This window comes from Sitophilus oryzae, unplaced genomic scaffold (assembly GCF_002938485.1).
Source record: "Sitophilus oryzae breed Bouriz unplaced genomic scaffold, Soryzae_2.0 scaffold_1351_pilon_pilon, whole genome shotgun sequence".
Lineage (NCBI taxonomy): Eukaryota > Metazoa > Arthropoda > Insecta > Coleoptera > Curculionidae > Sitophilus > Sitophilus oryzae.
Genome location: NW_022146006.1, coordinates 731,700 through 748,171, shown reverse-complemented (window position 1 = coordinate 748,171; position 16,472 = coordinate 731,700). Strand labels below are relative to the sequence as shown.

The window sequence follows — 16,472 nt, the reverse complement described above, 5'->3', positions numbered from 1 at the left end:
TACGGTGAATATATTACCCAGACGTTGAATGTGTATTTCGTATATCGGTGACCATATTACAGATGCGTATTCTAATCGTAATAGTATAAGCGAATTATACAGAATAGTGAGGCAAGATCCTACGGTTTTGGTTGCTGATTTTATTTATACATGTAAACACCGAGATCCTTTGCAACTTATCTATCAAGTATATGTGGCTTATTACGTTACTTCTTTGAGTACAGTGATCTCAATACTACAATAATAACAATATTAACAGTATGAAATATTTTTAATTTGTCTGCAAATAATAAAGCTCGACAAGACATTTTCTTTATAATTTTATTTAGAAGAATTTACACTTGATCAGTGATGCATCTCACCGAAACGTTCTGTAAATTAAATAAAAATATAGACAATGAAAGTTCCAAATTCTGTGAGTATCAAATTTACATGCCTCCGACTTTGGCATCCAATCAATTGACTAAAAACCAGAACGGTTGAAACTTTGAATTTATCGAGTAGGGACCAAAATAGGTAAATAAATTTGTTTTGCTCTGTTTCTTTCCTCAGCGAAAATCTATTAGAGTTAAATGGAAACTCGATAGAGAATAGTTCCATTTATTAGGAAGGGTTTCTACCCACTAATTTTGGATTAAGGGTTTCCAGTGCTCCAGTATCTCGCCGAAAATAAAGACAATCAATACAGAATGGAATGTAATGTAAGAGCCCGATGGGTGGTGTTAGAAAACCGAAAGAGTGTTTCTCTTTCAAACTTTATAATTTAAGTTTGAAGTACCATATGGATGATTCTGTAACCAAACTTTTATTTTCTCACGATAAATAAAGACATGTTTTTATTATAGATTCATAACATTTCAATCTGCAGCTTGGAAAAATGCTTAATGATATGTACCTGACAAAGTTCTTGTCCTTAAGTAAGGAGCAGCATATTTGTGGATGCAATTCTAATTCTGTAGTTAAATTCATTTGGTGTTCATTTAAAGTATCTGCTCTGCAATAAACCTAACAAATTCGCCCAATTATGGATTGCGAAAACTCAAATTATGCTTCTTTCCGTATACTTTAAACACAGGCAAGTAATCAAAAAGCAATTTTAACAAATACATTTTTAATGTAGAAAAATGGCATAGACGTACCTTTTTTCATAAAAAATTAAAAGCTACTGCTTTAATAATTATCCACTGAACAATAATTAGCCGACATATCAGGTTACATTAAGTAAACAAGCCACAATAAGATTCATTTCGGCCTAACCCTTGTAAGGGCATATTCTATTACAAGAACTTATTTCTGCTAGACTAAACAAAATAAGTCGTGAACTTGATTTAAATAATCTTGTTGATAATGGCAAATTTTTATAAATTTAATTATATACATTAGCAATATTATTAATTAATTAGTTTTAAGTATTTAATATTTTTTAAAAAATATATAAATATAAGAATTATAAAATTATATAAGGATTCTTGCCACTTAACTGCTAATATAGAAATTTAATTCTATGCTGTGTTTGTCATAATGCGGATCAACCTGCTCTCACTACCGGTTTCGGAGCCCTACTCCATCATCAGGTGAGCTTATTCAGGTAGCATCAGGTAGCGTAGAATTAAATTTCTATATTAGCAGTTAAGTGGCAAGAATCCTTATATAATTTTATTATATACCTGTACTGCAAGAAATTTGTTTTCTATTTTATAATTTGGCTTGCCTGGAAAAAAGCCTTTTACCATCCTTTTATGTTTCTTTTATTGAGGACTACAAGTCCTGAATATATTTGCACTTATTTAAGACTCACCCTGTATATCTATACTGATATGTAATATCAACAAATGATAAATAGTGATAACAGTTCCAATTTTGATAATTTCAGATAACATTTTCATTCATAATAACTGACTTTTGCCAGTTGAATTTGACATTTTCATGTTAACAGATATTATAAAAAAAATTATTGATAACGAAGTGAGCTGGTAAATTTAAACAAAGTAACAAAATAAGCTGGCAAGTTTTATTTTTATTTCTTTTTCTACAAAATATAGTAAAAATATAGACATATAATTATTTTCCTAGTTATCGCCGAAATCAATATTAATAAAATATTTTTTTAAATAAAATATTTCGATTTATTTTTGAACGATCTTCCTAATCTAAAATAATTCATATTTCCCAATAATATTACATATGTATATAATAAGATGAGAAAGAACAAATAACATTAAAGAATCAAAAGTTAAAATAACATACTTTAATTTCTGTATTAACACTACAAATTTCACACAAACATTGTTTTTAAATTATACATATTTATTGACCTCAGTCATTGTAGCTGAAATGGATGTGCTGAAGTTTTAGTATAATAATGTACTTTTTCTTCTCTTTTTTAGTTTTATATTGAATTTATATTATAATTAACAAATAAACCGAAATCACAGTGTCATAAAAACGTTTTCACCGATTATTCGGAGAATAATTTATTGTATACAATAGTTCGACAGAATTCTAATAATTTTTACTAGTGTTCTAATAAGTTCTATGGATTTTAAATAACAATATATTTTAGACTTATGAGAGCATTAAATAATAGTGATATAGAAAGTCCGAAAGTCAGTGTTTCGAATCCTAAACGTCAACTTGTAAAATTAAACATGCTATTTGGACAATGAGAAAAAAGTGAAAATGGGAAACTGGATATTATTTTCACGTATTACTCCAGTTAACTATAAAATTTTAGAACCAAACTAAAAATCTTGTTTATTTACACTTCTTTGTCGATACCAGTCAATAAAATTGATATTCTATTTTTAATTGGAAATATTTTTTTTTCACAAACTTTATTTTGAATTTAAATTTCATATTTATTTATATAAAAGCCACAACATTTCAGTCCGTGCAACAACATTATTGTCAACTAGTTTATTAAACATGTTTTATTCTAGAACCAGGCAATTATGGCTTCCCCAGAAAAAATAAAGCAATTAGATGATGCTGTCCGAAATACCAACTATGAGAGAATGTTGGAAGTTCTTGAACATACTGATTTATCTCAAATAAATCAATCTGGTACAGATGGTAAGAATTAGATATATACCGTACGATTAAAACGTTCTATGTTAAGCGGATTTTGATGCATATGAATTTCTTCGACGCATTAATTGCCTTGGATATAGTAATGAAGCTTCTTCGATATAGTACTCAGAGTATCTAAAGTTTCATTTACATTTTTCACTCTTAATAATATACTTGGAGGAATTATCCATAGTGTTAGTATATATTTTCAAAAGGGAAAACATGAGATGAACAATGAAACAATTTGATCCCCCGAACAACTTTTGAATGAAGAGTCGTTTCTCGATTGAATGATTTTTTTCACAGTGAAGGTTTTTCTGAAGATTTATTCTAAGTGTAAAATGTAAACAACCGCGTCTTCATTTTTAGTTCGCTATAAAGAGACGAATGTTTCTCATAGTTTTGGGATTACCATTGGTATTTTTAAATTTAAATTTGTCTTTTAGCATCAATTGCTTTAATAACCCTTATTCGCCATGGAAAACACATGTCATCGGAATTTTACAAATGTGTGCAATTGCTAATCGACAAGAATATAAATATCAACTTGAAGGACAAAGATAACAGGAGAACAGCATTATCATGGGCCGCAGAAATTTACATAAACGAACAAATGCGTAAAGTTAGACTATTGGTAAGTTTGACTTGTGTTTTTTTTATTGAAATGTAGACCCTGCTTGTCGAAAAGTACCGAATGGAAAATTCATAATTTGTCTTTTTTTATTATTCAAGTATGAAATAAAAAGTTAAACTAAATTATTTCAATATGTTCAATAACAAAGCAAAATCATTATAACATGTTATGTGGCAATTTAGAGTAATAGATAGCAAATTAAAATATCTTATTTACTTATGCAAAAAGTAAGGCTAGATGAAAAAATACCGAAACCTCAAAAAGAATAGTTTAAATTCATTTCTATTGTCATGTGCCAATTTTACAACAACAACAATTAAACATAAATTATCTTTCACGTATATATTCATAATATAAAAAAGCAAATATGTTAATCAAAATTCCTAACGTAGTATTTTTTTTACTTTCTCGTAGTAGAATTACAAAGCTACAAAAATATGATAATTTTAACACCTGCCTTGTTACAATGACCTATAATGACACAAAAATATTAAAAAAAACTCGCACGTTCAATAATAATAATAGTTCCCGTATATAGCACTTGACGCCTCGCCTTGGGAGTAGCAAGGTACAGCTTGAAATACTAGAGCCGTTCGGTATACAAGGAAGGTAATGTGGCTAGCACTACGCTTCAACCGCCTATTATTACCTCAGGATTGTGAATCCCAAGTATTTATTTAAGGCTGAGTCGACCTAGGTACCCAAAATATTTTTATTTTATTAAAAATAGTCGTATTACAGTCGTATCGCATAGTCGATGAAATGCCGGCTGTAGGATTCGAACCCACAACCTTTGAATTGGTAAACGAGAACTGTACCTCTACGCTACCGGGCACCTTCAAAATTCCTAATTCCACTCTCACGTTCACAATTTTTCTAAGACATTTCGAAAATATTTGATATTTTGTTTTATAACAAAATAATGTGTTGAAATTTTTCGTTTCTATTTAAGAAAAACTTTATTTTTATCATATTTTTGTACTTATATGGATAAACGTTATATAACAGTTTTCCAGAAAGAACTGACAGATGAGAATGAGATTACTGTAAATGAGTTGGCTGTCACAAATCATAAATTAAAACAATTGAGAATGACAATAGAACTGTTTGAAAAAGAATTAGGGGTAAGGATAATTATGTGAAGTACGTAAAGCATTTCTGTAGTCCTATTCACCTTTAATTAAATAGACAACAATAATTATAATCAATCATTAACTGATTTTGTAAAAAAAACACGATGTAGTATAATAAATATTATTAATGGATATTATTAGAAGTATTTTATAGATTGTTCATCCAAAGTCTAGTTCACGATTTTCCAACCGTTCTAACCTGTGTGAACGGTTGCAAAAATGTCAAGAAGAAGGAAATAGAAATTATATATCAGGTATAAATAAATCAGATACCATAGATGTAGATGGTACTAAATATAACGCATTAGAGTTATGTTTTAAAAATAAGTGGCTTATACCAGCAGCTTATATTTTTGACAAGTATGATGCTGATAGCAAAATAACTGTCTGGGTAAGTAAATAAAGAGTAATGAGAAAAAAAAAACAGATAATTCACTTTTGAGCAAAAATAATTAAATATGATAATAATGTTGATAAAAGTTAGTTTAAACCCAATATAAGTCTGTTTCGAAAAAAAGGTGTATCCGTCTTTCAAAGTTCTTTTAATGGTATAAGGTTTATCTGAAGATACTGTAACGGAATTGCTAATATTTTGCAGATCATGCAGATCCATTTTTGGATTTATTAAAAAACGTTTTGCATTATAAAAATAAAATTTTTATTTTTACTAACGCGAAAACAGATAAAACCATTCTGTAATTAGGAGTATATTATATATATTAACAATGAGAAAAAAAAAAAAGATTATTTACGACATCTATATCATATCTTTCTCTACGATAACAAAACATTAATTGAAATCTGTTTCCACAGCCTCGATAGAATCAAAAAAATATTTCCGTCTTTCTGTACTAGCGTCTGGGTTGACTTCGATCGCCATAAAATCAAAATTCAAAAAAAATATATAATTTTTTACACCCAATGCATTTGATTTTTCAGAGAGAAAATGAAAAGGAAAATCAGGATAAAATACTTGAACTAATTTTACGAGAGGATGAAGGGATTCCGCAGTTATTATGCACTATTCTGAAAAAGTTCCAACAAAAAAGTAATCACTATCCGGCATGTTATAGGAAGATAATGGATGTTATCAAGAATAAAAATCTGAATGATCTATATTCAAATCTGAATGGAAAAGACTTTCTATTTAGAACCCCCCTGCATTACGCTATTAGGTAAAATAAATCTTTCATATATCATACAAGAAAGGTTGTAGCACAGAATATCTAGCTAGTTGTAGCATATGGGTGATTTATACCTAAGTCAACATATTGGTAATTTTTTCTTACAATTATTCTACTAAAGTATCGCTATAATAGTCAATTTTAGAACAACGATTTGTTAGACAAAAATCGAAAGATATTTTTTTGCTATAACTTTCGACTGTATCTTATACATGTGTCTATATAGAAGGCTTATACAAAGAACTAGTGGAATACGTTCATGAGGATAGTATTTGTTTAAAAAAAAATATTAACCTGTTGATAAAATATATGACTGAAAGAAGCAAATAATACAGAATATACAACAAATAAAATCAACAACAGAACATTTTCAATATACAGGGTGGTCCGACCTAAATTCCGAAAACTTCGGCAGCATCTGCAGATAAAAAAAGACAAAAAGTTCGTATAAATGTATGTCCTAAAATGCTTAGTTTCAGAGATACAGGGTGTAGAAGTTTAATTTTTATTTCGATTTTTTCTAAAAAAAAAAAATAATAATAATAATAATAAAAAATAATAAATAATTTCTGAAGTCAATATTTAGATGAAGATTGGTTTCTGGGAGTTTTTTGACTTGAGAAATTTGATTTTGATGATCAAAAAAATGATGGTAAAACAATTTCTGTTGAACTTTTGGCACAAAAAAATTCAAACTTATGATTTCAGTCTACTAACTATTTAGACAACATGTTTAATTTATGTCAAAGACGACAGGTATTGATAATTTCGATTCTAAATATCTCGAGAACCGTTACTCGTAGAGATTTTTATCTAGAAACCTTTTTTACGTAAAAAAACATCGTAAATATACATTTTTTTACTCAGTAGTTTTATACAGGTACGGACGAAAAGTTATTACTCTTCAAACCAGTTAAAATATAAGTGGCGCCTTCTACAAGTAGGGGTCATATTGACATCAAAATCAAATTTCTCATACCAAAAAACTGCCCGACACCAATTTTCATCCAAATATTGACGTCAGTTCAAAAATTATGTGGAAAAAATCGAAACAAAAATGAATCTTCTACACCCTGTATATCAGAAACTAAGCATTTCATGATATACATTCATACGAACTTTTTTACTTATTTTTATTTGCAGAATATGCTACCGAAATTTCCGGGATACAGTTCGGACCACCCTGTTTACATTCAATTCACTTTCTAGATATGCTGATGATCTGACTGTCGTAGAACTATTGAGCTATGGTGCATCATTAGGCTCGACGAATATATCAGGTAAGGTGCTAATTGAATTTATAAATAGTTATTAGAAATAACACAGATAACATATAATTTATGTTATCTGTGGAAATACATAGAACGAATTGTGTTGAAGTTATATAAAGTCAGAAATCTGATGAACAGTTTCAATGATTTATTTTCTATACATCATTGCAGCTCCTGTACAAAGAAATAATTGTTATAAATACTGGAGAATGTTTTGGAGAACGATTTACGGTTGGTGTAAATGTTGCAAATGTAAAAACACAAAACAAAATATGCAGAAAGACGATATTTCACTAAAGTTATTGAACTCTGAGCAAGACGACAGCTCAGAAGAAAATGTGATGATATAGACGACAAAACATGATAAATGAGTAAACAAATGTACGAAAAACAGTTGTATACAAGGTGACCTATTTTTATAAAAAAGTTCCATATCTATTTAATTCAAATATATTGTTATACCAAAGTTGCTCTATAATTTTTTGCATAATGCATTTGACATAAAATACCTATTCCAAAAATATCATGTCATAGTCTATAGCTACTTAGTGGTTTTTTAAATACGACCAATTTTGACTTTTTTCTACACATTCATAGCTCTATCACAGTGAAAAAAATCGCTAATTACCTATTGGTGTTTCCAGAGGGCCCAAGGCGAACGACACTTTGTATTGAAATAAAATGTTGTGAGCATATACCATCCTGGCAAGCCAAACCTTGGGTCGGCATTTACATGTACTCGTATAGGAGTGAATCACTTTTTTTTTGTAGAAATTTAAAAATGTGAACTTATAACTTATAAACATACAGAATGTGGATAACATAGAAGGTGGTAACATTGAATTCTCTCGAAGCACTATAAACATATTATCAAACTGAACAAATGGCACTCAAAAGTGTTTCAATTCTTTCCATCAGAAGATTTTCAGACACAGAAGAATTGTTACTTACACGAAATGCGAAAATATTCTGTTTTCAAGCAAATTTTTACTCGATTATTATTTTTTTTATTTTATTTTATTTTGAACTCATATTTTCCTAAATACATCTTTGGGAAACTATGGCGAGTACCACGACTATACTTTGCCTAGTTATAGATCTCGACTATACAGCTACATCAGTAGTCACGTGACGCGAGAACAAGATCAAATAAAGTGGCAGAAAAAGAACAAAGGATTTGACAAGGAGTAAAACTACTTGTTTCTTTATGCTATGATACTACCAAATAAAATACTTGCATTTATTCCTGAGACACCGTTATTATAGGATTTTTCGCTGAATTAAAGTAGATAAGTGTAATTAATATCTAAGCAGGGGGGGGGATAGAGAGTATTTAGTTTTAAAAAACTTTATATTTAAAAATCCTAATTTTCAATAAGACCGATAAGCTCATCCATCAAGAAGCGAAAGCCGAATATTCCTCTCGAAAATATTATTGACATTTTCATTAAAAGTTTTCCGCCACGCATAGAAATACCGAACTTCGAGCTGACAATAATTATTTGATTTTAACAAATTCAGATGGCTTCGCTCCGACTTCTACGTCGCTGCCCTCATCCCGGTTATCCAAACCGCCCTTCTCCTTTTTCTTTCCATTAGGAGAGGGCAGGTCCCATGGGAAACGGCTGCACGTGACGTAAGATAAATTCGTGTTGGATAGTTGGCAGCTACGGCTGCGTGACCGCAACATGTGTCACCCCCTTGTTTTAGTCATTAACACCGAAAAAGTGAAAATATCCAGATGAATTTATTTTATTTGGAAAGTTCAGCTATTCGTTAAAAGTATAAAGTTCAGATATTTGTTAAATCGTATTTTTTGTGAGAATTGTATAAATAGTTTTACGAAAAAGTATTGAATAATTAAACTGGCCTAAAAATTTATATTTAGAATTTCGGGGTGGGGTCATGATAAAAATATACTCATCATTTAGTACTGTTGTATGTGAAATTTTATAACACAATTAAATATATATATTGGCTTAATAGAGTATAGCCAATTCCCCCCTAAACTATGGAAACGTCTTTCAAGATACGGCCCTGAGTCTCCGGCAGCTCAAACTCCCTCGACTATGGTAGCGGCCGAGTAAGGAAAAGAGCAGGGGGTGCTAAGAATCCCCGGAGTGGACCAGGCTACCTTAATAGACGAAAACTGCATATTGCTACTTTTAACGTTCAAACCCTGTCAAGGGATGAGAAATTATTGGAATTGGAGGAAGAATTACAACATATAAAATGGAATGTTGTGGGTCTGAGTGAGGTAAGAAGAAAGACCGAAAAACAAATAGAATTGAAATCTGGGAACCTTCTTTATCATCAGGGAAATAACGAATATACTCTGGGCGGTGTAGGCTTTCTGATTAACAAGAGACATATTAAGAACATCGTAGACATTGGAAGCATCAGTCCTAGAGTCATCTATCTAACCCTTCGTTTGAATAACCGTTACTCTATAAAAATTGTACAAGTCTACGCCCCAACGTCAAATAGCACCGAGAAAGAAATAGATATTTTTTATGAGGACGTCTCCAAAGCTCTATCACTCAAATCCCAATTTACAATATTAATGGGTGATTTTAATGCTAAAGCTGGACAAAAGGAAGTTGAAGCAGAAATATTTGTGGCTACATATGGTTATGGTGAAAGAAATAAGAGAGGAGCGAAAATGATTGAATTCACGCTGCAAAATGGACTATACGTAATGAACACCTTCTTTAAGAAACATCCAAATTGAAAATGGACCTGGGCAAGTCCAAACGGAATTACCAAGAACGAAATAGATTTCATCATGACTGATAAAAATGGATAATTAGAGATATACAAGTACTGTACAACGAATTCTCTATAGGAAGTGACCACCGAATAGTTCGAACTAGAATTGATTAAAGATAGAGATTCAACCTAGATTGAACCTTAAATCTGAACGACGAAAAATGATAAAGAAGAGGACCACGAGAAAATGGGTAACACCAAAAAAGCCAGAAGAATATAGAGCAATGGCAGCTGAAAACTTAGGAAATCTGGAAAGAATGGAAAATATGGAGATTAAAGATATAAATAATCACATTGAAACTATTTTAACGCAAGCTATTAAAGAAAATTGTCCTTAAAAAGATAATCAGGGAAACACAAAACTAACCCAAAATACTAAAGATCTGATAAAACACCGTAGAGTTATGACAAACAAACACTCAGATGATTATAAGGAAAGGCATCAGAACCTACAATACCAACAAAATAACGCAACTCATTGAGAGAAATCAAGGATTAAAAGTTTTCAAAAAAGAGGCAAGCATAGGGAGGGCACTAATTCATAAGTTGCAAAACGCAGAAGGACAGATAACATCAAATAGAGCAGATATTCTGCGTGTTACGGAAAATTTCTAGCAGCAGTTATATGACAACCCAAACCCTAGAAACTCGTATAGTACCATACCAACTGTGATGAATCAAGGCTCAGAAGAAATCCCAGATATTACTTTAGATGAAATATCGGCGGCAAATGTATGAAAAATAATAGGTCTGCCGGTGACGACAATATAGCTACTGAAGCAATTAAAGAAGGAGGAGAAAAGGTTCTCAAGGCAAATATTGTTCAAGAAATGTCTTTGGAAGGAAGAACACCATCAGAATGGGATAATGCCAATATAATCCTATTACATAAAAAAGGGGACAAAACAAACCTTACCAACTACCAGCCTATTAGTTTACTGAGCTACACGTACAAATTATTCACAAAAATCCTCACAAATCGTCTCTCCCTAAAACTAGAACAATATCAACTAAAAGAAGAGGCTGGATTTAGATCGAACTTCGGTACAAATGACAATGTGTTGGTGGTGAAGTCCCTAATAGAAAAATGTGTTGAGTATAATAAACCATTTTAATATTTGTCGACTACGAAAAGGCATTCGACTCTATCGATCAACACAAATTAATCAAGACCCTAGCCAAATGTCGTATAGATACCCGTTATACTAACCTTTTAAAATATATACACGACCATGCAACAGCATCTGTATCGCTACATGAAAACACAAATAAATTCCGTATTAAAAGAGGAGTACGGCAAGGCGATACCATTTCCCCCAAATTGTTCATAGCACTATTAGAATATATGTTCAAAAGAGTAAACTGGGAGGAAATGGGCATTAATGCTAACGGGGAAATGCCCAATAACCTGCATTTTGCTGATGACTTGGTGCTGATTACAGAAAAAATACACGAAGCACAAAATATGCTAGAAACACTTAAACGGGCGTCAGATCAAATAGGACTACGCATAAATTATTCAAAAACCAAACCAATGACCAATCTTGTTATTAGTGGAAATGTCTCGGTAGACGGAGCAAATATAGAACAAGTATATTGATATAAATATCTGGGGCACGAAATAACAATTGGTCTCGATAACCAGATACACGAGATTCAAAGAAGAATAGGACTAACATGGGCAGCATTGGGCAAACTAAGATATATGTTAAAATCAGATCTACCAATGTGCTTAAAGAGGAAGGTGTTTCATCAGTGCGTTATGCCAGTACTTACATATGGCGCAGAGACACTTACACTGAGGAAAAAGTCCATAGAAAAAATCCGTGTAGCCCAACGAGCTATGGAAAGAGCAATGCTTGGTGTATCTCTAAGAGACAATATACCCGGTACAGTTACAAAACAGCGTACACGAATAACAGATGCTATATATCTGCTTAAAAAATTCAAATGGAACTGAGCTGGGCATATTGCCAGAAGAACGGATGATAGATGGACCAAGCAAATACTAGAATGGCGGCCAAGACAGGATGCTCTCAGAAACAGAAGCAGACTTCCGACAAGATGGTCAGATGACTTAAAGAGATTTAGGGGAAACTGGGTCCAAGTGGCACAGGACCGAGAAGAGTGGAAAGATTTGAGGGAGGCCTACGTCCAGCAGTGGACACTTCAGGCTGGTTGATGATGATGATCAATCATCATCAAATCACTTTACATAATTCTAAGATATGAATAAATACATTTCGATAGTTTTAGAGATATTAATAAATAAATAAAAAAATATATATTTTTCAGCCTCTCTTAAAAAATTTATTACAAATACCAAGAACTGTCCTGAAATCAAAACGATATTAGATATTTACTGTAGATGGTATGTAGTTACTTTGCTATAAATATGGTAATGGAATATCATACAGGATGTTCAAAATTTTACGCCAAACTTTCTAAAATATAAAATAATTTTTCTTCGTTTTTTTAAATGGAACACCCTGTATATTAATTTTTCAAAAGATGGAGAATTAAAAAATGAACATTTTTTGTTTTTAGAGTATTTCAAAATATTTTGATGGTTTCGCAGATATTCGCGGTTTTATATTTCATATGGCATTTGCCATAGTAAATTTTTACCAAAGCCACCCAATGATTTTTCTCTCGTATTTTACCGTTGAGAGAGCCATATGAAATAAAACTGCGTGTATCTGCGAAACCATTAAAAATTTTGAAATACTTTAAATACAAAAAATGTTCATTTTTTAATTCTCCATCTAATAAAAAAATAATATACAGGGTGATCCATTTAAAAAAAAATAAAGAAAAATTATTTTATATTTTAGAAAGCTTAGCCTAGAATTTTGAACATCCTGTATGATTTAAGATTACGATATTTATAGCAAAGTTAAGTACAGACCATCTAAAGTAAATACCTAATATAGTTTTGATTTCAGGCCAGCTCTTGTATTTGTAATATTCTTTTTAATGAAGGTTGAAAAATATAATTTGTTTAATTATTTATTAATATCTCTGAAACTATCGAAATATGTTTTTCCATATCTTAGGATTATGTAAAGTGATCTGAAAGGAAGCCAAAAATGTAATAATATATAGGGTGTTCCATTTAAAAAAAAACATCCTGATCCACTCGCACTTTTTTGAGCCACCCTATAAAAGTTAAAATATTTTCCTGAAATACATCGTTGTACATACTTTAGATTTACACTTAAAGAAAATTCCCCAGTTTTTTATTCTAGGAGCTACAGATGCCCGACGCACTATTGCCGGACCCTGTATATTATTTAAAATACTAATAATGTTGGTTGAAATGTTTGGAGTGTAATACGAAATATTATTAGATGATTAAAACTGATTTTGACATTATTAATAAAATGTGAGTGATAAAACATTGTTCCGTTAACATGTGATAAAATTATAGAACTTTTCCTATTGCCTATCAAAAATTAACGAATTGGATACCCAACAATCAATATTAAATTATAATATAAAAATAATATTAAATACAAAAATAATATATATGACAATATTGTGTTAATATACAGTTGGAGCTTGGAACATTTGATGTTACAACAGCACTATAAAACACTAATCCATCACAATACAGCAAAACGCTTTTAAACACTGGACGCGCATTTTGGTAACAATGTTAACATCATCAGCAGATGATTAAAACTAAACTAATATCTACATATTCATCGTTTATACAGGCGCTCAATGTTTACTGATGATGCGTGATAAAATTATCCAAGCGAGTCAAAACTAATGGAGCGTAACAATTAATTACTGGGACTAGAACAATAAGAAAATGATGTTAGTATCATCCGCAGATGATCTTTCTAAATTAAAAATGGAAGTTCACATCTGTCAATTATACGAGAGAAAATGAAATGCTGATATTTTTGTGAAGGTTTGAAACACCTTGTGGAATATGTTAAGACGGTAAGGAATTTAAAAATAATTTTATCATCTAGATACATCTTAGATAGCTTTCTTCTTCTTGGAGATATTCGCTTTTGATGAAAACATTTTTTCGTAATTTCTGCCTTTGAGTTTGGCCCTAGTCAACATATCTAGTAAGTTGTGGCCCCGAAGCAGACCTTTTTGACATAAGATTAGCTTCATTTAATCTTCTTCTCGCAGCCCGTTTACTACGTTCCTTATGTGCATTCTAAATTTGCAAAGGTTACAAACGTCGGTTTCTTAGCGATAAATTTACAATATAAAGTCAATTGTCCCAAGGCATAAGGATTTCTTAAAGGAAGCGACTGCACTGTACTTTGTGTATCTCTAAATATGTCAGCGACATAATTTTGATCCCTATGATCTTCAATTAAAGCAACTATAGTGGATACAACTTCTGGACATAAAACCAATTCTGCTAGAGGAACTGCCCAACAGCCAACAGACAATAATAATATGATTTTTCAATAAGAGTGAAATTACATAAATTTTAAACACTATTTCCTAGGTCTGTTGGCCGTGACCAAAAGCAAATGCATTGTTTTAATGTAAAAATTACGAAATAATGTTAGTGTCTGCTTCAAAAGCGAATATCTCTAACAAAAATAAATCTATTGAGATGAACCAAAAAACAAACTTTGGAGAAAACATGCACCTAAATGAATTATTTCCAAATTCCTTGCTTCTTTAATATTCCACATGGCGGTGGCGTCTCAAACATTCAGCACGATAACAACATTTTGTGTTCCCTTGTATAATTGACAGATGGGAACTTTAATTTTTAATTTAGAAAGAGTACTAAAAAGTAAAATATTTTACAACAACAAACTGCTTAAAAGATTATCTCAATCGGCCCACTAGAACACACATATAAAACTATAAATTACATCATAACTTTAAGGTTTCCGTTTTTCGTGCCCGTGAGGGGCCATCATATAATATAAGAATGTATTATATTAGTAAAACTAAAAAAAGGGGACAAAATAAAATACGAAGGGTTGAGATCCCTATTACATTTATTGCCGATTGCCAACTGACAATCCCTCTCAGGCGTATTTTCAAATTTTAAAAAAGCCTGTCGGTCTAAACGGCGAATAGCTAAAAATTGGATTCCCGTCTGCCTGTCACCCTCGAAAGAAAAATATTTTTCCTCGGAAACAGGGAGGTGGAGCGAAAATAGCGTGAAGGAGAAAGCTCCGAAAGAATTTCGATAAAGCGACCGATATATTTTCAAGCATATAGCTGGCGCTTTTTTAGCCCGAAGTGGAAAACAAAAAGGTTCCGAGGGCGAAGAAAAGAGCGTTTTTTGTACAACTTTAAGCTAATTTAAAAGTAAACGAATGGTTTTTGTACGATGTGAGAGAATAAAAATGGTTATTTCTTTGGTTTAGAGTCGAACAAAAAGGTTTCGAGGAAAAAAAACTTTTTTTAATATAATAAAGATTTTTCAGATCGGCTTAAAAGATTACTTTTAAAAAATCTTAATTTAAATTAAGTCGGAGTCGGTAGTCGGAGAATCCATATTTTTAAATGATAATAAAATATTGACAAAAACACTTCAAAAACATTATACCGGGTGCGTCTCAAAAGTAGCTCACCCCTATAACTTTTTTTATTTTTTCAGATAAAAAAACGAGATTTGGTATGCTAGTATATGACATAAATTAGAATTGATTGACATCTTCAATTGTTTTCAGTCACTTCCTGTTATACTGGATATTACTACAACTTTTGATTTTTTAAATGGCACTCTCGGTATTTTTTTTACTTTATTCGATAAAATCAAAAAAAATTACTTTACTCTGAATAGAATGAAAACTTCATATGTCAACTTTTGACATTTTCAGATATGGTTTATTTGAAATTGTAACATGTGGTTCATAACGACAATTTGACTCAAAATACCAAGTGTGTGGTTCCAAATTATTCATAAAAAATGCATTTTCCAAATATTCAAATGAGCCCCTCATTCCAGTTGAAAAAATTGAGATATAATTAAAAATATGATTTGGGCATCTTTTAACGGGCCAGGACAAGGCACTAAAAACATTAGACGATCACATCTATTTTTTCAAGGCTCCTTAATTAGAAGTTAGTGTTTTTAACACAGTCATGGAATTCTAGATTAAAATTTTAAATACTATGTTTTTTAAGCGAATAAGTGCAAATAATAATTCTACCTGAAATCTTAATTTGATTTGTTATTAGGTTTTTGTTATTAGATACCCTGAAAGAAGTTTGCTTTAACTTTTTATCAATAACTGAATAATAAATAATATCCCAATAATATCCCTTTTGTGCAAACTTTTGGGCACAACCTATATACAAATATGTTAATATATAATAATAGTTACACCATTATATATAAATCCTTATACATTAGACTTATTTATTTACAACATATTTAATTGAATATTAAAAATATTATATCCATTAAAAT

At 31.0% G+C, this 16,472-nt stretch overlaps 1 protein-coding gene across 2 annotated transcripts; it reads left to right on the top strand.

The window, feature by feature from the left end:
• The first annotated feature begins 1,922 nt into the window (after positions 1-1,922).
• On the top strand, positions 1,923-7,752 carry LOC115875190. Of its 2 annotated transcripts, XM_030890594.1 has the most exons (8): positions 1,923-2,004; positions 2,940-3,072; positions 3,516-3,703; positions 4,720-4,827; positions 4,991-5,227; positions 5,776-6,011; positions 7,230-7,300; positions 7,463-7,752. In XM_030890594.1, exons 2-8 carry the CDS (start codon positions 2,952-2,954, stop codon positions 7,639-7,641), a joined length of 1,140 nt encoding a protein of 379 aa, XP_030746454.1. In that variant the 5' UTR covers positions 1,923-2,004; positions 2,940-2,951; the 3' UTR covers positions 7,642-7,752. The 2 variants fall into 2 exon arrangements, with proteins under 2 accessions (XP_030746454.1, XP_030746455.1); XM_030890595.1 differs by lacking the exon at positions 4,720-4,827.
• The last annotated feature ends 8,720 nt before the right edge of the window (positions 7,753-16,472 follow it).